Here is a 21,933-nt window from a genome sequence, read left to right on the forward strand (position 1 = left end):
ACTTTTTTACGATACTCGTTATTCTAATTTGTTGCCAATTGAATATTGATTAACTTTCGATGGAAATATTATTCTATCAAATCAGTGGGAACGTCTGAAAAATTGTGGTGAGTATTACAGGGTGTTATTGCAGACTGCAATACTATCTGTAACATTCTGTTATGCATTTTAAAAATAAATAAGCCATGTTCTTTGATTAACATTTTAACATAAACAAACGTGATAACCAAATGTGATTGCTAGATCGTCAGTTGTACAGATCTGTCACAGATACTACGCTACGCTGAACACCTGACGTCATTATAATGTATAATGTTGCATAAATTAAAATACCTAAAATTAAGAAAGTAGTTTTTTTGTAAAATCGAATCTAAGTTGAAAAATTGATAAACTGAACAATTGAGTACAAATTATCAATATTTTTTAAAAATTACTTGACTGTTTTGAAGACATTACAGTATTAAATGTAATCTATAACAATCAAATTGATAACATAAATCAGGATTCGGAATTAACTACATTTGTAAAATCTTCTACAGCACATTTTAACCTCTTAGGTACGGCTGGATTTTGCACGAATGAAATTTTTCGTAACTAAATTACCACTTTTCTTAATATATATATTTTTTTGTTTGGTATAGCTTTATATAATATTAGCTATATATTTATATTCTTTTCTTGATGCATTGCATATATACACTTTCACTTTAATCGTTTACTTTAATAATTAATAATACAATTGTGTAAAGCACGAAAGCGTCGTGCCTAAGAGATTAAGTTCCGAAAATGCTCTGCCTCCGTCATGTTTAGTTAATTCCGAACCCTCGCGACACATTCTTGATATATCAGTTTCAACGACAACAAAACCGTAGGTAATATTAAAATGTACGTTCTTTCGTTAATACTATACGATAAAAAATTTCGTGAATTAAACATTTCAATAATTTGAGTTTTATACATTACGCAACACACTGTACACCTCAGGGAAACGTTGCATTCTGTTTTATGCGTTTACAATGTATGTATCCCAATGCGTTGAACAGAGGGTATCTGTAGCTTCGACGAAATTCAATGAAGCGTTCATTTTATTTTTGGCCGTCGAAAATCCGTCGCATACTACCGTGCTAATTGCCAAACGAACACATCCGGTCCTAGCGACGCGATGGTGCGAATCATCATCATCATGGCGGCGTACTTCGAAATTGAAAGCGCTCGTAAAATCCGTCGAGCGCGGTGTTACGTTGCGTAGCTAAAATGATAAATTAGAAATCGGCGCACGGTTCCTAAAATCGTGTTTGGTTCTTGGCAAGCTGGATGCCCACGATTCAAATGTTATTTCGTGATACTTCGAATAGAAAAATCAAGCTGAAATCTACTGTATATCCATTTTTATACGAAAATCTAAACATACATTACGAATATCAGATCCTTTCGTAGATTGCGGATCTTTGCGTAAAATAATAATTTAATACACCTATTAAACTAGCCTGTCCAGCGAATGAACTCTTAACTTACATGCTTGTTAAAATGATAATTTACAAATCGTTACTTATTCCACTGAATGATATTATCGTAATCGAGCTGTTCGACTACTAAGTTTAAAGATCCCTCAACAAAAGGCCAGGAACTTTGGAAGTTATAGCTTTTTTAAGAATGAACAGCGAATAATATTGTGCAAACTAATTTATTATAGTTTCATTGCACGTCTTGATATGCAGGTTATAGATTTTAAGTAGCAAATATTTACCCTGAAGGTATGGTGCATAGTTAAGATGACACTGTTAATTAAAAAATTGAAACGCGACACAAGTTATAGAAAAAGACGGAATACGGTATAAATTTTACTTTTTACAATTGAAAGTTACAATAAGGGAAATGTTTACTCATTGAACAGATCACTCCACAAGTCACAGAAGCCGAATAAAAACGTTGTTTCCACTTTAACCTTTTAGTGCTGATGAAAATGTAAGAGCATAGTATCTATTTTTTCAATATTATTTTTATGACTTTATACGAGTATTATAAGAATGCCATTCAGATTATATTACTCATACTTGTATTATTAATCATTTAAGGATTATGGTAGATGAAATTATACATTATGGCTCCTACCTGTACCACGCATGGGCTATACATTAAAGGGGTTAATTATTTTGATTAGTTGAAAATAATACAATCCGTATACCTAAATTCTTTTAATATTTTTATTTTTTTGTAATAAAATCCGTAGCAAATCTCCTTTTGCGTTTTCATAACAGTAAATACAAAATTATAATCGCAATCGTTAGTCTAGCACACTCCACATACAAAGTGTCCCATTTTAATCTCCCAAAACAAATATCTCGAAAAAGAACAAAAAAAAAAGTTTCTAACAGAAGTTATATAATATCAAGCGGAGGGTGGGGGTTGGAGCATTAGATCGTGCTACCATTCATTTCACCTTGTAGTAACCTTGGAAAAACCTATAAAGGTCAGATTTGAATTTTTAAATTAGAACCTGTATTTTTTATTACATATTGTCGTAGTCGGCATCGAGGAGTTTTCAAAATACTACTTAAATGCAAATTAGAATCACTTCTGTAGTTATGATTAATGATCATTGGTCATTCGTGAGACATGATTATATTAATCAGCTTAGATATTCGTAAAAGTCTGACTACATTAGTCATTATTTGTTATTAATTAGAAAGCATGATTATTAATTATTAGTCTGTTTTTCCATTTAAAAAGGACAGTTGACCTTAAAATTTCGATAACTATACTACATACAAAAGAAAATTAATTCGACATCGCTATGTATTTAACACTTTTTAATTAAGTGTATATAATTTATATAATATGATTCACCTTGTACATGTATAAGATACTCAATACATATTCGTAAATAAAAGTTGTTCATTTATTTATGTACTGCATCTCATTATAAACGGAAAAATTTGATCATTATATTAAATAAATTTTGTATGTGAAAGAACTAAAAATAAAAAAGGTGTATAAGGTGTATACAAATAATTATATCTTACTTTTATAAATATTATATTCTTCGCCGCCAGCTCTTAGAGCCTCTGGTCGACGCCATATATCTTACTTAGAGTTAGTAAAAGCAGTAACATATACTCAAGAAAATCTGTAAAATTATCTTATAGAAATATAAATAGTATGTAGGAAATATCAGGGAAAAATTATTTTCAATATATCAAATAACCATTGACTAACGATAATCATAAATAATGACTAAAATGTAATTATAACTAACGAATGTAGTTTTGCTGAATATGACTAGCAAAACCAGTTACGTTTGAGAGAATGATTTGCAACTGATGACTAACTAAATCAAATTAACGTTAGTTGTATTTTTAGTCATTAGTTAAACTTCTCCAAAAGTGTCCAATGATGTCCGCAGTTTACGTCAAGTAACGCTAACGTTGGTGGCACGATAACATAAAAAAGTTTATGTCTTGGAAAGAAGTTACACAAAAGTTGCATTTGAGCAGTGTTTTGAAAATAACTTCATACCTGCTACAACAATATGTAATAAAAAATATAGATTCTAATTTAAAAATTCGAAGCTGACCTTTTCAGATTTTTCAAAGGTTACCACAAGGTCAAATAAATGACAGCATAATCTGTCTCCCTCAACACCATACAACTAATGTCTGAAATACTTTTTCATATCGTTCATACTTTTCGAAATATGTATTTGCTCTAGAAGATTAAAATAGAACGCCTTGTATGTACAGTGGCAAGTATATATAAGTAAACTTAAAAACGATATAACTTTTTTAAAATCGGACTGAATGATATTATTTTCTTTTAGATAACAAACGGACCAGTCTACTAGACAGTGGCTATAATACTCTTTCTTTAATTTTGCTATTACTTGAAATGCAAAATAAATAAAAAATTATGTTTTTCACTTTTTTACAAAATGTCTGTTTTTGACTTCGGTGATTTATATGCATGTTGAAAATTTCATCGAAATTGGTTGAACATGGGGAAGCCATAACTATTGAAAGATGTAAAAATTACCTGTTTTGGTAAAAATTCGTTAAAAACTGCGATTTCCACAATATTTAATTGCCTTAAGCGCCTTTCATGATCAACAGATTTCGACGAAATTTTCAGCATACATATGTATAAGTTATCGAGATCAAAATGCATTTTTTAAATTTTCGTTATAGGCTCGAATAAAGAGTTAAAAAGCATGAGTTTTTTGTCATTCCAAGTTATAGAAACATTTTTTTATTAAAAAAAAATCATTTAAAACAAAATCAAATCATTCAATCCAGTTTTTAAAAAATTATACTGTTTTCAAGTTTTCCTATTTACATGCTCACCACTTTATGCAAAATAATGATCCAATATGGCATTCTCCATAAGTTTTTTTACGAGTACACCATAATTTTGAATAGCCACTGCAATGTTACCTCAGATAACCTTTATTGCGATAAGGAGCGCACAGATCAGAGTATACGAAAGTATGTTATTCTCAGAGTTCGTTAAAATTGACATTCCCTCTTTTTTCCTTTCTTTCGACTGTTTCATTTTCTTTGAAGGTTGTGTAAAATGTGGGGAATCGTGTATGCAGAAAACTGCAATTATTAGACTTATGCGAACCTCGTGCATAAGAATTAGTACATAAAACATGAAGAAGTGAATGCATCACATAAATGTGAGGATATGTTCGCGTTATGTAGAGATAATTCAAATTATTAAGGGAGAAAGGCAATTCCTACTTAATCTCTGTTTTAATTTGATTAATAGAAAAAATTTTAATTTGCATACAAATTCGCAATCTACTAATTATATTTCTGTTTTCCATTTTCGAAACATAAGACGTGGTAGAATCAATGTTCTCTATTATCGCTAACAGAAAAAAAAATACTTAACCTTAATATGTCCTCTACGAGCTCATCTTTTCGAAGACTATTACAATCAGTTTATATGCTTTTCAGTACTAAGGAAATTTAGTCAGTGTAGTCCTTTTTTCTATTAACACTAGACTTACAAAACCCATCAAAATAACGGGTTGCTGATTGCTTCATTTATAATTCTTCAGATTGTAAACATACATTTATAAGTTATTATTTCAATATATTTGAAAAAATTCTGATTTTTCGTTAAAATTCTGAATAAATGTCTAATTGTTATTTTCATACGCTAAAATAAAACAGCTGCTTTTGGTACTCCGTAAATCTAGTGTTGAAACGCGGCTTCAAAAAAACGAGGTTTTACCCTACATAGCTGGACAGATTTTCAAATAAAAAAAACCCTCCGGAGTATTTTTTAGATTCATTGTCTCGATTGTTGATCTCGATTATATAAGGATTCGTTCGACAGGTTATCAACGATGAATCCTGCCTTTCCCGAAATTGATCGATACCAAACTGAAATCTGTAACCACGTGAAACAGCAACCTAGAATTTCACGTCGTCGCGTCGCCCGGACGCTCCCATAACAATCGAGCTCGCGAATCGAGCCCATTATTCGATCAAACGATACAAAGTTCCGAAGTGTTCACGGATGCTTATCCTTTTCGCCTTTACGGAGTCCGTTCGTCAACGAGGGCTCCCTGCCCCCCTCCCCCGTACACACCCCCACCCCATCCCACCTACCACACTAACCCTCTCGCCGTGTACTCGTTTCTCTTGCTCTCTCCGGAATCTACCGTAGATATAGCTACCAGCTACTACCCCACACCATCAAGTCCTCCCTACTGCGCCCCCTGCCCCTCCCTCCCCCGTCCCTCCTCCACCCCCGCCACGATCAATGCTTGTGAAAAGGCCCGATGCGCGCGCCCTCGCGCGCCTCGAACCGCCTAATATCTGTTCGATTTCCCTCAACTGTTGAGTCTACCGGAATTTCCTAGCAAGCGCTCGCCCCTCGCCCAACCCCCCCCCCCCCCCCCCCCCCACCCCCCCCTTGAACCCCTTTTGGACACCGTTCACCCCCCGATGCCTTAAGAACGACCAACAGGTAAGAGAGCTGACAACGGGGACACGGTTTCCCGGTGTATTGTCTTCTCCGCATTCGCTTCGGTCTGTGCTACAAGGGGTAAACACTTGAGAGCAGGAGTGTGCGCAAATCGCGATGGGGTGGTAAATGTAGCGCGCCCCGTTATCGGATTCCAAAGATGGTGGGTTTTGGACCAACAAGAATCTTCGCGGACCGAGGAATAATTAGGGGAGTTCCCCCGACACCGAACGGTACGAACGTATGACGGATTCGATCGTAACGTTGTTCGATCGACGATTACACAAGGGGATTCGTGGCTGCACCGTGAAACAACGATTCCGATGTCCGCTCGAAAAGGGACAATCGATAATTTCGTGTCAAAGGAGATGATTCGAATTCACGAAGGCGGACACGATGAAACGTAGCCTTGCACCGCTGGTAATTTCGATGGGGCGCGAAAGATAAACGGCGGGGAGGAAATTTCGATTGACCCAATTTCTGTAATAGCGACTCTGCGAAGAAAGCAACATATGCGAGTAATAGTCGCGTGTACGCAAAGCGTTGGTGCACGCAACGCAAAGGCGACGTTGCTGAGACGAGTTGGCGCCAAGTCACGCAACACGAAGCACCCATTTTCTCGGAATGCCAAACAAGTCGCGATTCACGGGAAACATCTCGGCCGTATTGATAAACGTTTGGGTCCATTCAGGGCCGTTACGGAATGAAAACTCAGAGCATCGCTTGTTCTATCGGGGTCGGAACGAAACAGCACTTAGCGGCTTTTGCATGAACATGCCACCCTCTGCACACACGGTGAATGGGCACTTGCCATTCATCATTCCTGGAGGTCAGCCAGTTTCAACTTTGCACGCCGACCAAGGTTTCGGAGTCCGTGAAAAGGCGGGACGCGAATGTACTCCGGTGGCAACGCGTCACCTATTCGATTTTGTTACCGAACGCGCTCATATCGATTGACCCTCAGCCTTGTGGTTTTTCCGAGAAAATCTTTCGAGAAAATCTTTCATTTCAATAACGACGGAAGAGAACTTCCAACACCTCCGACCCGTTACACATCCGTCGAACAAACACCCATGATTCCTGGAGTCCCGATCCGAGTTGGATCTTTTCTAGAATCGAATGCGCAGGGCATGGGCGAATCGAGCTGCCGAAGATTGTGTGGTATGAAATTCGTGATAGCTTCGATAAAACCGTTCGTCCATCGACATTGTCTGGCATTGGTCCGTGGGTTCGTGGGCCCGTGAGCCCATGGGAGGCATAGAGGACGCGGGACACGGCATCGGGGCTGGAAAGTGGGTGGGGTGGTCTCACCTACCTTCGCAGATGTACCCCTGCTGTATGAGGCCCCACAGCATGTCGGTGCAGCTATGGCAGTACGTCGGCTTGTGAAACGTCTTCTTGCTGAAGCTGTGCCCATGGCTGGCTGGAGTCTCAGCTGAGACCGACGCCATGTTCCCCGTTCCACCGCGGCACCGCTCACGCCAGAATTTCACCGTGAAGCTACACAGGGCGCGCCGCGCGTGATGACAACATAATTACACGGCAGCCACTACGTGATCTCGAAACCGTACGCGTACATAATAGCGTAGCTGCAGCTGCACTCGCGGCTGGCTGCTCGGGTCCCTCGCGTCGTACCGTCGTCCTCGTCGCCGTGTAACGTGCCTAACACGCATTATTCCCGAAAGCACCGAAAACCGCGAGACTGCGCCCCCAGGACCGACGACCGACGACCGACCGACCGACCGACCGACCAACCGACCGACCGACCGACCGACCGACCGGCACGGCACGGTACCGTCTAGCAAACCGTGGTCGCGTTTAATCGTACGCCAGTCACCAGTCACCACTGTGTCGTCACGGCTGACCATCACCGTGATCGGCCGCTTCTACTGCCGCCTCCGCCTCCTTCAGGAGCTTTGCTCGCGGTACGACGGCGATGCGGGTGTCGCGTTCGCGCATTCGAGCCACGGAGCGGGCGCCGAGTGGCCGCACTGACATCAGCCCCTTCGTCACCACCGACGTCCAGTGCCGGACTCGACCGTGGCCCACGCTGGCGCTTTACACCAGAGAGCCCCCTTTGCTCGAGCGGATCCCTCGAAAGCTTCGGTAGCCCCCTTTCCTCCTCCCTTTCTCTCTCTCTCTCTCTCTCTCTGTCTCTCCTTCTCCCCTCCACACGCTTCGTCCTTTTCTCTCTTCCGGACGATCCCCGAGCACGGCTCCGGTCGATTTTTCTCACAGGGATACGCGACGAGGAGGTACGCGAGCAAGTACGCGAGGCGAACAAGCTTTCTCTACGAGCGAAACGAAACGATCAGGTCAAGTTACCCGAAACTTCCCGATCAACTGCGCACACGATTCTATCAGTTTGCTGGGCGCACCGGATAACATGGTCCTGAATGTTCTTGATCGGGGCGCAGTGCAACGCTTCGATACCGGATTCGGTCACATCGTTCCACGATATTCGTTCTGTCCGAAGACACAGGGAACTGCGACGTCGTAGTTCGGTCTCGTTGCTGACGGAGAGGTAACACGCCGGGATGGTGTGCGTCGCCTCGCGACGTTCCGTAGTCTCGGAGCGCCCAGTTCGAGCGCGAGCGTAACAACGGCACCGCTCCACCCCACTGGCAATCGGCCGTCCGCGATCCGTGAGCGAGCCGACGCTACGTCACCCGCTTCTCTCGCTTCCGCTTTCGCACGCGCCAAGCTTTTCCGAAATATCGAATACCGTCAGAGCCCAGCCCGCGAGACCCGCGAGACCCGCGGAGACCCGCGATACCAGCGAAACCAACCGTGCCAACGAAACCAGCGAAACCAGCAGCTTCCCCGCGGCCGAGCGGAGATATTCGTTCGACCCGACGCGACGCGACGCGATGCGACACGACACGACACGACGCGGAGCGACGCGACGCGACGGTGCAGACCACTCGGGAACACGCACGAGCAACCGCCTCGAGGTCGCTCTCTCTCTCTCTCGACTCGCCTCGATCGACGTCAAAGCGACGACGACGACGACAAGCCGTCAACGCCGTCTACTTGCTCGCATCGACGCGACTCCGCGACGCTCTTCGACGCGCAACGCGCTGCTCCCGTCTCATGCGTACACCAGCCATTTCGCGACGAATCGCTCGACGGGCATCCCTGTCGTCCCATTTTTCCGTCTACCCTGTAGCTCTCGTATTTTCCATATCTCGCCAGAATTTTCGTACCTCCTCAAACAGAAACATCGAGAGTTTTAAACTCATTTTGTCGTTTCTCTCGATCAGATGAACGTCATTTCTCGATTGATAGTCTGATCTTCGAAATTGAAATACTCTATTGGAATCCATCGATTATGGTATTTTTACTGGTATACAGTGTGTTGCATAACTTAAGCACCATGCAAATTTTCAAGCTTGTCGACTAGAACTACAAAGAAATCATTCGCACGAGGTGAAAGAATACGATATACTATAATGTTTCAATAAAATTGTCATTTATAGTTTCTTGTATAACGTGAAGCATAATTTCAACATCGCATCGATTTTGAAAGGCTTCTCGCCTTTATACAATGATACATACTTCGTATGAGATGAAGAATGCTTTGCAGCAGTTGAAATTAATTCGACGAAATTGTCAGCATATATGAATGGTCGCTTGTAAAATTTCTAGGGCATCATTGTTAAGGTACGTTTATATGTAATATCGCTATTTTCGAGACGTGTCAAAATTAAAAAGTGCAGGCAGTTGAATTTGCAAAGGAATTTTTCAAAATTTTATCATTGACATGTCGAATCGTATTAACTAATTTTTGGTGCGTATCTTTTTAATTGTATCAATATTTTAATAATCTGCGTTTTCTGCTAAAATGTCGATAGTTATGCAACATTCAACGATTATATTTATCATAAATCTTTCATTGATTTTTACGCACTCGTATTCAAAAGTGTAACACGATAAAAAATTATGGTAATACTAAGATGTGCATCGCATTTTTTGTTTGTCTTTGAAAATTTGAAAATTGAGATTACTTGATTTGTACATTTTTCCATGTCTCCTCGAGGAGTTCAGAAATATCATACTTCATGCTTCACAGCAAAGTCATAAATATTTGGAATCGCCAGGATTTATCGATCATACCATTCTTACTACGTTTGACACCTGTCCGGAGAGAAATGACTTTTACAATTAATACTAAAATAGTGGAAATTTTAAAATATTGAATCGTTGAACATTGTGAATATTTTGAGTAATCAGAATTTATTAATTTATAATATTTTTATACTATTTTGTTTGCTTAAAATCTACTCATTACACTTATTTTATTACGTTATGAATTATAATCATTTTAATAAAAATTTTATTCTCTATTCTCATACCAGAATACCGATTATATGGATTTTACCTATTATTTATTTAATAAATAATGGTAATTTCAAAATGTCTGGATCGTTCGTAATATTTTCACTAATATCAGTTCTTCCTACAAGATTCGAAAATGTCGTGTTCGACATTGGGATTATGGAAATTTCGGATTATCAAAGTTCGACGGTTCTATAAGGTTGAAACAAAAATACTTCCGTAGGTGCAGAACATTTAACCTTTATTGTACACACCGCATCAAAATTTCATACGATATACGTGAGGTGTGTGGTGTAAACAAGGGGTGAGGGGTAAACAACTTCAAACAAGTTTAAATTAAAAATTTCTGACTTAAAATGTGAGTTGACAACGTTTTTCTTAAAACTACAACTTACGTGTAATAAGAAAAGCACGGAAAGAGAAAGTGAGAAAAAGGGATATTACTTATAGATGTATAATTACCGAATTCACACACTCACGTTATAATAATTCTTACACGATCAAAAAATATTTATGTCCTTTTCTTGTATGTGTCATGATACATAAGGGATTAATTTATGTATTATATTTCATGGAACACTTTTCAAACTTTATTGTGAACAAAAATAATAGTAAAAAAAGATACGAATTTTATAAGAAAGTAAAGTGAAAACACTAGTAAAAACATGTTATTATTTTATCCATTAAACCAATTATAGTAAATACGATTTCTGTTATAGTATATGTTATAGTAAAGAAGATCATAAGAAATTTTTTATAGAAACATTTCCATAACACCAGTAGTCTTAGTTCTAGTATTAACTAATCCTAGTTTTATGATTAACTAACATTTTACATCTTGCAATCAGCATGTACAGTACAAATTTATTTTAGTCCTTGGATGTTAGTGCCCAAGTCCATTTTGATTCAGTTGTTCTCAAAGCAACATATGAGACCAATTTAAAATAGGGGCTGCTTAATTTAGTACAATAATATATAGTACTCTTAAATGAATGGATAAAAAATGATTAAACTATCTATGCGAACCTAACCATTAATATCTGTACAATTCTCAAGAGTCCCCCGAAAGCAAAACAGAAATGATGCATACATTACGGCGCTTATTAAATAATAGCTTTGTTCACCCAGCGAGTAAATAGAGTAGCAACAACGATTCCTGTTAACTTTGTCGACCGTTTCACTTTACTAAATAACGTAACATTGTTGTACGTGATGCCATTGTTACTCATCCACTACTGCGGGAAACCTTGAAATACATAATTCACAATACGTCCTGCAGACGTTTATGACGAGAATCTCGACAGCAGCGTGGTGTATAATCTTCTTCGATGCCGGATGTGTGTTCTGTTCGCATCGACTTTATTCTGTTCATTCAAGAGTTTAATGTATACCCAGTCAGGAACTTGATTTATAAAATTAAACACATAGGACGTTCATATCGATTTACTGAATTTACAGCTTGCTGTTGACAATGGCAGTACATGTTTAACATAATTTTTCCTACGTAATATGGAACGTTGGGAAGGTCCATGGAAAAAGGGGTAAAATATAAATACGGGGAAGCAGTAGTTTCTAAACATAACAATTATATCATATATGATTCTAAAAACAGTTGTATCAACGATAAGTAAACTATAAAGTAAAATTGATAACCGAAGAAAACATTGGAACTGCTTTTCTTGTGAAAAGAAGCTCTGAAAGAAAACAATGAAACTCGAGAATATAATTAGAACAACTTTAATCGAACTACTTATTTGTATCAGGCTGTATAACGATACAATGCAAGTGTTTCAATAAATTTTCGTAATACAAGGACATCCTACAGAAAATTTTGTTCGACGTGAATTAATTTTTTCATACGCAGTCATTCCAAAAAGTACTTGGACACAATGTTTACGAATTTTGACAAATTGTAGAAAAATTGTCAATATTTCAACTGTTATAGAAAACCTACAAATTGAAGTATCTCTAAAAATCCTGGAAAATTTTGTTCATCACAGAATTTACTACAGATTTCAAAATTGGAGCCTTCTCTCTATGACGACCTCCTAACAATTTATATGCGATTGTTTAAACTATTTTATAAAAGAAGTTCGTCAGTATAATGTCTTTATGTATATGTACTACATACTGTAAAGTTCATGGTACATTAATCGTTCAAAACTTAATACAATAATTAAAACAAATTTAAAAAGAAAAGAATTATTTTACTTGAGACTAAATTAATCTAGGCATCACCGTACAAATATTAAATGCATACAGTGCTTATTTGTAGAACTATGAGCAAGTAATGTGTTGTTCTTCAATCGTTATTCAGGATGTATAAATTACGTTTACCATTTTTTACCTCAGAACACATTGTACATCAAATTTGGACCCAGGTTTATTCTTGCACGATTTTCTTTTTACATAGATACACTTTAAATATGAACGTATAGTGCCCAAATACGCTGTGCAACTACTACATATCATTCTCTCATATTGAAGAAATATTGTAAAACATGTGGATGATCTTCGCACCTTGTCTAAACAATTTATTTAATAAGACAATATGCTGTGTTACACAAAGAAAATAGAAGCTTGTAATACTTGTAATACTTGAATACTTGTAATACAAAGTGCGAGTAAATATCTAAATATTATTTACGTCGACTCTGTAACAAGGTTATTAAAACTTTCTATCCGCACAAAGAAAACTCAACAAAAACTGCAGATATTTTTGCATTACAGGGTTTATTATGGACGGAGCACAAAGCATCGTCGTTTTCAATACAACATTCATATACTTATCGTATTACACGTTCATACGTTTAACATTGGTAGTGTTCATAATTCTGTTTAATAACCACCTATACTGCAAGTTCTAACAAATTCACGCACTTAATCGCTACTTTTGATTGCATGAAAGAACTGCATGTAACATCGCCCAAGCGTAACTTTAACGGTACTGTGTATAATTGTATGCTGAACAAACAGAAATATATCTAACGTATGTATCGAAAACTATGCTGCATATAAAAGTATTTAAAGTACAGAGTGTAATGGAGTACTTATGATTCACGTACGCCATTAGTAAACATTTAAACGCAAATTACGTGACACACATTAACTAAACATAGCCATCGTTTTCTTCGACTAAAACTATAATCCGTTTGGTACAAAAAAAAAAGTATGCCGGCGTGCGTGCATTATAATTAAAGTTAAATGGAAGGTAATATGTCCAGGCAATATTCTGTGTCGTAATTTCAGTAGATATTTCCTAAAAACAATTATACTTTTTATCATACCAGTATACTTTTAAAATACTGAAATGCTCGAAAATACAAGTGTACGTATATACTCGAATTTGGAAGATAATTTAGTATTGCCCGGATATTTTACGCAATACTGCACATTTTTCAGACTTCGAAACACAACTTTAAAAATCTCTTATTAAAACAGGACATTCTAAACGTTTCAACAGTTCAACAGTTAACGCTTGAACTCGTAATTCTTTATTTTAAATGAATAGCTTACGTACGAAATGTTTTCGACCCATTGCGTAGCAAATATAAAACTGTTCGGTATCGTCAAGACACAAATTTAATCGATTAGAAATAACGAATTGGAACAGTTTAACACTAACTTATTAACTTGCACCAATACTATAAATAAACATTGAACGAACAATATTCTTTATGAACTTATTTTCCATCAGTAAGCTTCTTTTAATAATTACTTCATCAATTTTGCTATTACGTATAGGATGGATCAACAAGATAAAAACTTGCAAAAATACCTTACTATGATAATGACAATTAACAGGAACATTGGACATTTCCAGAAACAACACAGAGAATAATATTCCAGCAATATCGACGTCCTTCTCAATCTCTAATACAAAAAACAACAAAATAAAAAGTTTGCACAATCATTTTATAAATGTTTAAGTTACAGACACATTAAAACGCGCTAGTATTTTCCTCGAATTGTAGTTATTGGACGTGCGTTTTTTTCATTGTTTCTTACGATCGTGTACTATATAGTTTAAATGTACCATGTAAATAAAATCTATAGTCTTCGTAGCAAATACAACGGATCTGCTATATAACATTGTAAGAGATAATAAAAATAAAGTTTATAATTTCGTGACTTCCAACAGATTAATTTGTAAAATAATAGAACCACGGTGAATACTAAGATATTTTATCGAATCTATTTTAAAATCCTTTATTAATTACTGTTGTAATTATCACCATTCTATACTGCTTGCAACTATAGAACTAACTTTTAAAATGAATTTGATTTGATTAAATTAATGTAAAATTAAATTTTGCAAGTAGTATTATCAAGTAAATTACCATATTTTTGCCTCTTTTGAATTGAACAACATTCCAGTCACAGAATAAGCAACAATATATGTAACAATAACTATGTCATTTTACATAACATTAAAATTGTGCAGTTAAATGAAACGTTACAATCAGTCGTTGAAAATTGGAACATTCAATTACAGTAGTACTTTAAACATTTTAGTAAACTTGTTTGGAATAAGTGTGATTAATATAATGAAAAGAGAATAATATAATAAAATATGTATATAGGTATTATCTATGTGTAAAATATTATAAGATAATCCGAGTAATTACTAATTAAAAATTGATATTATTATAATATTGAGGCAATTATGTGAATATTTTATTAACTATGAACTTGTTGTTTCGTACAAACATGAATTCTTTTGCTTGTAATCTTTTACCTTAATGAGGATGGAATAAAATGAAACGACAAATCGCGCATCTTTAAAAAATAGTTCCATCTCCAGTACAAATTCCTTTTGCAATGTTCGTTATAATTCAAGAAATTAAATATCTAAAGTTATAATTGATTTTGCAATATTTGACCATTAGAGCTGTTAGCAATACTGTTAAATACTGTTAAGCAATATATCGAAAATGTTTAAGTTCAAGTCATCCATTATTTTCTATACATAATACACAAAAATATAATTATTGATGAAAAATGAATAAGGTGTGGAAACTTATATGATACATATTGCATAGTTTGGTTTTATAAAGTAATTAATACAAGTGAATATCCTATAAGCACCCTATAAAATAATATGTGCACATAGGTATGGAATGTCTGAAATTTATTATTTAACCCTCTACATAAGAACTTTATTTTATATTATAATTATTATTGATGTCTTGTATTTTCAAGTATATCAATTTATAATTTTTGAATTCACAATTAATCGTCACTTTAGAAGTGTAATTGCATAAGAATGAGAAATAAATAATAAAATTAATGACAATAAATTCAATGATACAATGAACTGTAGATGGTTAAATAATGTAAATTTTTATGTAATATATATAATATAAAACTGCTATTACTGTAACAAGAAAGTTCAATATTGCAGAAGCAGTTATAATTATCTATGATGAAATTGCATTCATTTACTATAGATATCAATTCAATTCGAAAAATAAATTCTAATTAATTAAGTCTCATTCAATACTATAATCTTAATTGTAATAAACATAGCATATAGTAAATACAATCCTGGAATGTTGGGAACATCATCATAAATCCACTTACATTAAATTTGACAAATTGTCTAGGAAATATTATCCCAAACCATGGTCCTCGAAGAATCCCTGAGGAGTTTCATCCTGAAACAGATCATCAGAACCATTGAATTAAAATTTATGTTAGAAAGATATGTCTAAGTATATGAAGAGGGATCAATTTCTTTGATGCTGCACTTTATCGTATAACGCAAAAATACAGTAATGAAAATATATAAGTATACACATACCTACTTCGCAATTAAGTAATCTCCTTGATGCAGCTTCAAATGGTGAACTGAACCCTTTTCATATAACAGTATATACTTGTATGGTTACACAAAGCTGCACAAAGCACATATTCATTTATCGCCTCATTTGAAATGCTTAAGCATCAATCAAAGAAATCTCTGTGTTGCATGCTACGCACAGAATGTTTTTTGCACTTATGGTTAAATGGGTGTGCATATCACAAAACTTGATCAATTTTTATGAAATACCTTCCTAACAGACAATAAATAAAGAAGAATCCTAGGAGAACCTTTATTCAGAGTAAAAACTGTTGAAAAAAATACCTTAGTAAAAACCTGAAAGTACAGATTATTATACAATGTAAGTACATGAACTAGATTAATTACATGGACAGGTAATATATAATTCCGTGTACAGTTATGTAAAAATTCCATTGTATACATTTATTATAGGTATTAGTTTATACTGTGTTAGAATCGTAACATTAAAAATTGACACTGCTTATGTATATACACATACACACATACAGAAGTGATACCTTCAAGTGTTCCTCTAATGATGTACTAGAATAAATATCTCTCAAGTACACAAATATAAGGTGAAACTATACAAAATGTGAGAAAATAACTTCTTAAATAATGAAAAAACTGTCTAAACACTATTTAAACATTTTTTTGCGTGTATAGTCACACTTAAATTATGGCCGTCTACATACAATTAACTTTATTGCCATAGTACAGGACTAAACTATACTATAACTATTACTCTCTAAATAATAAAATGAAAAGCAATTTTGTCACTAACAGGACTTTCTATGAGCTAATATATATGTATATATTACTCTTTTCTTGTATATATATTTCATAACAGTTGCCTATATAAAAATATATGGGTTTATATGCTAGATTCGTAGGGGTTGTCAATGGTAAGTAAAAAACTGATGCTCAATAACTATAGAAAAAGTAGAGATGTATGATGGCATCATGCAGCAGGTGAGCTTGCTCCAAGTCTTGATTCATATGGGTTGTCACATTGGCCATGAAGGGCATGCAAGAACGCAGCACCTACAAAAGCCCTATCTCCCGCAGGGCACCTTCCACAGCTTCGTCCTTCCACAAACAAACAAATATTCTAACTAATCTTTAGTGTATTTCTAGTTATGTCCTTAGTTATGGAACAATAATGTTGAGCTAAAGATTATCATTAATTTGACAGATTTAAATACAATTACAGAAAAATGTTACCTTTAGTGAATTAAAGATTCCATACAAAATATATTGTACAAAATACCTTTTCATTCTGCGTCGATTCATATTAGTACAAAATTAAATTAATAAAAGCAGTTACAGTAATATTGTGCTTACACATTTAGAAGGAAATACATTTTCTCCTTAATGAATAGAACTTAGAATCGTTTTTTACATATATATACTTCTAGAAAGAACGAATAAATAATTATAAAATATTTCATTAAATACCAAGCAGTCATCTAAATCTGTATGTTTACAAATCTACCTTATGATAAAAATAATTAAAAATCGCCATTTATAAATAAACGAATAATGTCGATAACTGTACAATTTCAATGTAAAATGTATGAAAGTACTTTACCTTATGAAAGTACATAATTAATAATAAGCAGAACATTTAATGTGACTAGTCCGATTATTTAGTTACAACTGTATTATATAGTATAATAATACAAATTATAAAATATGACTAGACGTTTTAGTAAACTTTAAATATCATTTATAGTAAATAAAGTTGTAATATGATTAAATATATGTAATAATTTAATACATTCACAAAACAAGGTATGACTAAAAGATTAACTCCATATAGTAATACTTATGACTAAATCTTTTTTACTTGTTTAGGCTCTTATATAATAATGTTTTATAGTTAAGATAAGTAAATTTGGATAGTTTATAAAATGATGACTTTCATGCAAATAAATTATGCAAGAAAACATAGAAGCATTCTTTTGAATCATAACAACTTATAAATATTCTTCAAGATTATTGTATGGATCATGATTAATAACATTATATAAAATTATACCATCAATGTAATTGGTAATGATTAATATTTATTACAACTTGAAAATATATACATACATTTCAACAACTAGCTACAAACAACAGCATTTCCATAGCATTATAATCTTTTAACATAAATTTCAATAGTGTGTAATAATATTGCTACAAATAGATATGCATTTAATCTGCCTTCTTGTTTGCAATGAAATATGCAGTATCAAAAAATGTTATTACACTGTGATACCATAAAAAGAAATAAATAAAACCATTCAGAGACTAGATATAGTTAGTTGTAAACATTTCTGGAATACTGTTATCAAATTATCAAACTATGATATATAGGAAATAAATGTAGTGAACATACACACAAGCGTATTTAACCATTACTTACACAAACTGTGAATATAAATAGAGTCAATAGTGAAGGAAATTATTGCAAATGTACATGTGATTTTTAAAAATAAGTCTTTCAATTTATTGAAATCTATTGTTAAAATCGTTTGCCTTTAAGAATGATATAATGAATACTTGATTATTATCTATATGTGCATAGATATAATATTTTCAGTAATATTTAAAATTTGAGAAATTACTTATATTAATGGAAACGTTGTTACAATAATGTGTTATGCAATTAATTTTTGTATTCTATACAGATTTTTTATGAAAATAGGCTCACAAAAGATTATGAAAGGAGTAGATAGTGTTAGATAAACTTATGTTATAAATTATTTACTTTGTACTTTGTACATTACAAATGTCTTTGTATGTTTTAATGTGCCCAGCAAGCATAAATTATAAGAATATTTAAATGACTTTTCCTATCCATTACTGCAAGAAATGCTTCATAATTCTTAAGTCGGGCTGCTTTAAATATTATACAATGTTAATTTCATTGATAATACTATGTTGGTTTTGCTATAAATACATTTCAACATAATAATTACTTTTTAAATATCATAAATTAACTGCACAATTCTTTGAAAGAAAGTAGTTACAACAGATTTCTTTATCTGAACTACATAAACTATAAAGGAACTTTAAAGTGGAAATAGTTTCATGTTCTTATTTCATTTGTATACTAACACATGATATTGAACATGGTATTACATAACAGTATTCAATGTCAATGCAATATGGCAACAGATTTATATAAATTTAATTTTGTTACTACAGATATGCTGTTGCGTACATTATAAATAAAAATTTACAACACATACAAGCCCACGTACATCAATAAAAGGATAAGCATGTAAGCATTCTATGCACACAGCACTAGCTATTCAAAATAACAATTTACAATATCATGAATATAAATTATATCTACATGTAACTGTTTACGTAGACATTACATTTAATATCACTGGAAAGAATGAGGAATCACTTTTCATGCTTTCCTGACTACATAATATTTCACCTAATTATATGTAATGATTGTTTCAAAATTTAATTGTCTCGAAAAAAGTCTACATCATATTTATAGTTAGTAATAATAAAAAGTTGTTACTAATCATTTTATATACACATTATTTATAACATGATTTTTTAATATAACAATTTTAAATCAAGCATTACGACAATAATCATTGTGCGTATCAATGTTAAATACTGAGAAAAATTTCAGACAAATTAAAGCAAAACTAAATAATAAACCACAAGAAATTTAAGAATATAATACTATACATATAATACACAAAACTGAAAAGGACAATAACACATTCCTCTTATAAAATTTCAACTTAAAAAGGTTACATTCCATCATGCAGTTTAAATAATTAACACTGTTAATAAACAAAGTGTCATGACAACCCATTTCTGCTAGGCACTGAAATAATGCAGTGGCTCCCATAATATTGGAATAATATTATGTCTCTTTAAGTACTGTTCCTTTTAAATATTCAGTTCACTGCTGTTGTAAGTGTTCCACTTATAATCATTTTTACATGTTTCGATACATAAATAATATGTAGTTTTAATTTTTGTACTTAATAATATGTATGTATATATGTATATAGATATATGTTTACAATATGTAGCAATATACATATACAATATGAAATTGAATAAAATTAATCAATATAAGAAAGATTTTGTTATACCACTGACACCACATTATTTTACCCAGAATAAATAGGCTAAAAACATGCTACATATACAAATCATACAAGAGGTTTTAATACTTTTTATGTATACCTCTTAGTCAGTGTTGATTCAAGTACTTTGACAAGGACGTAACACACTAACTAATGAAAATAAAACATATGATATTTTGTGAATCGTTTTAACAAGTTACCAAAAACAGATAAGACCTATAAGAATGCGGTAAAACTACTAAAACACCAACTTTCTTATAAATAAAAGTTGATGAAACAATCATGTTATAAGTTAAAACGATTCAAGCATAATGATTCAAACCACTATAAAGTAACAAATAAAAATCATGTCATTAAAGAAAAAAACAAGTTACAACTCAAGGGGTACATCCCCGTAACTAACCTCCTGTAGTAAATCCTGAGATGCAATGGCTTTTAACACGTTTTTTTTGCTAGTTTCTTGAATTTCACCGCCAACCAAAAGTTCATCTAAGATAAAGTATGCTTTTTCAAAGTTGAAAATTATATCTAATTCGCATACCTGGTAACACAAAAATTAATATTAGTACAGAGAATAATACTATTATATTTTAAAACTAGAACTACAAACGTTTTCAAAGATATGTGTAGCATAAGTGAAGTTATACTTACACTTCCAAAATATTTATCCAATAGCTCAACGTAACGATGTATAATTTCTAAGGTGAGTAATTCATTATCATTTTGTTCAATTGCGCAACAAAAATATAAACTTGCATATCTAAAAAAAACCACTAATGTTTTTTATTATGATAAATTAATTAATCGAAAATTCGATTAGGAACAGAAACTCAAAATTGAGCAATAAAAAAATTAGTACAGTATATACCTTTTATAGACAACTTTAACATCTTTCCACTCTAGGAAACTTGACATTTTTGGTTTTCGCGCTAATATCGTCGTAATCAATTCTCTTGTAATTTTCTTTTTCAACTTATCAGGATGTGCCACATACCATTTTTGTAGACGCAACTTTCCTTGACGACTGAACAATAACATAAATTGCATCTAAAAGAAGTTAAAAGAACATTTACATATAAATAAGTTTACACATGTTTAATGTGTCATTAGTACTAAATTCGTCATATAAATCTAATCAAGTAGAATATGAGCAATGAATATTTACCATTTTTAATTAATTTTTCTTGACAAAGTAACCACAAAATTAAACACAACACCTTTCACTAGATCACAATAATGTACGTAAAGTCGATTTCGATGGATTCGATATTCGAGTTCGACTTTAGCAATGCGATTATGTAGTGTTGTATAAGCAGTGTCTCCTTCTAGCGTAGACGCGGCTTACACAAGGCTTATTTCCATTGCGTTTGCTACTACCACTTGGCAATGACGCGATGCTTTGCCGACGTCTGAGCTCATCCTGGTAAAGTTCGCGTTTTCACTACTGTGTCGATATTTTTACGTCTACTTATTATTTAAGAAATCTCTTTCACATCAACCCGACTTCATAGCCATTAACTCTTGTAATTATCGATTACGTATTATTTATAGAACGATTGAAGTTTCTGTCAATCTACAACTGATTGGAAATCGAAAATTATTGCGTTAGCGACACTTGTTCGCTACTCGTTATTAACTTCAATATCAGCTTTTTATTGTGGTGATCCTGCTTGTGCAATCTCTCGG

General features: G+C 33.9%; 2 protein-coding genes across 16 annotated transcripts in view; both read right to left on the reverse strand.

The window, feature by feature from the left end:
* Positions 1–8,931, reverse strand: part of LOC144473097 (diacylglycerol kinase theta) — a 66,618-nt gene extending 57,687 nt beyond the window's left edge. For 4 of the 13 annotated variants that reach the window (XM_078186677.1, XM_078186673.1, XM_078186669.1 and 1 more), the window contains exon 1: positions 7,289–8,929. In XM_078186677.1, the coding sequence (XP_078042803.1) occupies positions 7,289–7,424 (136 nt within the window). In that variant the 5' untranslated portion in view covers positions 7,425–8,929. Of the gene's footprint in view, positions 1–7,288 lie in introns of all 13 variants that reach the window. The other 9 variants (XM_078186672.1, XM_078186667.1, XM_078186668.1 and 6 more) reach the window with 5 other exon arrangements.
* A 4,094-nt stretch (positions 8,932–13,025) lies between these two features.
* Positions 13,026–21,620, reverse strand: Ap-1sigma (AP-1 complex subunit sigma-2). 3 transcript variants are annotated; one of them, XR_013494624.1, is made up of 6 exons: positions 21,413–21,614; positions 21,116–21,294; positions 20,899–21,007; positions 20,651–20,788; positions 16,115–17,224; positions 13,026–15,968 (listed from the first exon to the last, which is right to left on the reverse strand). XR_013494624.1 is itself a non-coding variant. In XM_078187758.1 (6 exons), the coding sequence occupies exons 1-6, from the start codon at positions 21,413–21,415 to the stop codon at positions 15,914–15,916; spliced, it is 534 nt and encodes a 177-aa protein (XP_078043884.1). In that variant the 5' UTR covers positions 21,416–21,620; the 3' UTR covers positions 13,026–15,913. The 3 variants fall into 3 exon arrangements, 2 of the variants coding, with proteins under 2 accessions (XP_078043884.1, XP_078043883.1); XM_078187758.1 differs by lacking the exon at positions 16,115–17,224 and adding an exon at positions 20,348–20,397 and having other exon boundaries at positions 21,413–21,620; XM_078187757.1 differs by lacking the exon at positions 16,115–17,224.
* Positions 21,621–21,933: the final 313 nt, after the last annotated feature.

Source organism: Augochlora pura, chromosome 7, assembly GCF_028453695.1.
Source record: "Augochlora pura isolate Apur16 chromosome 7, APUR_v2.2.1, whole genome shotgun sequence".
In the NCBI taxonomy this organism is placed as follows: domain Eukaryota; kingdom Metazoa; phylum Arthropoda; class Insecta; order Hymenoptera; family Halictidae; genus Augochlora; species Augochlora pura.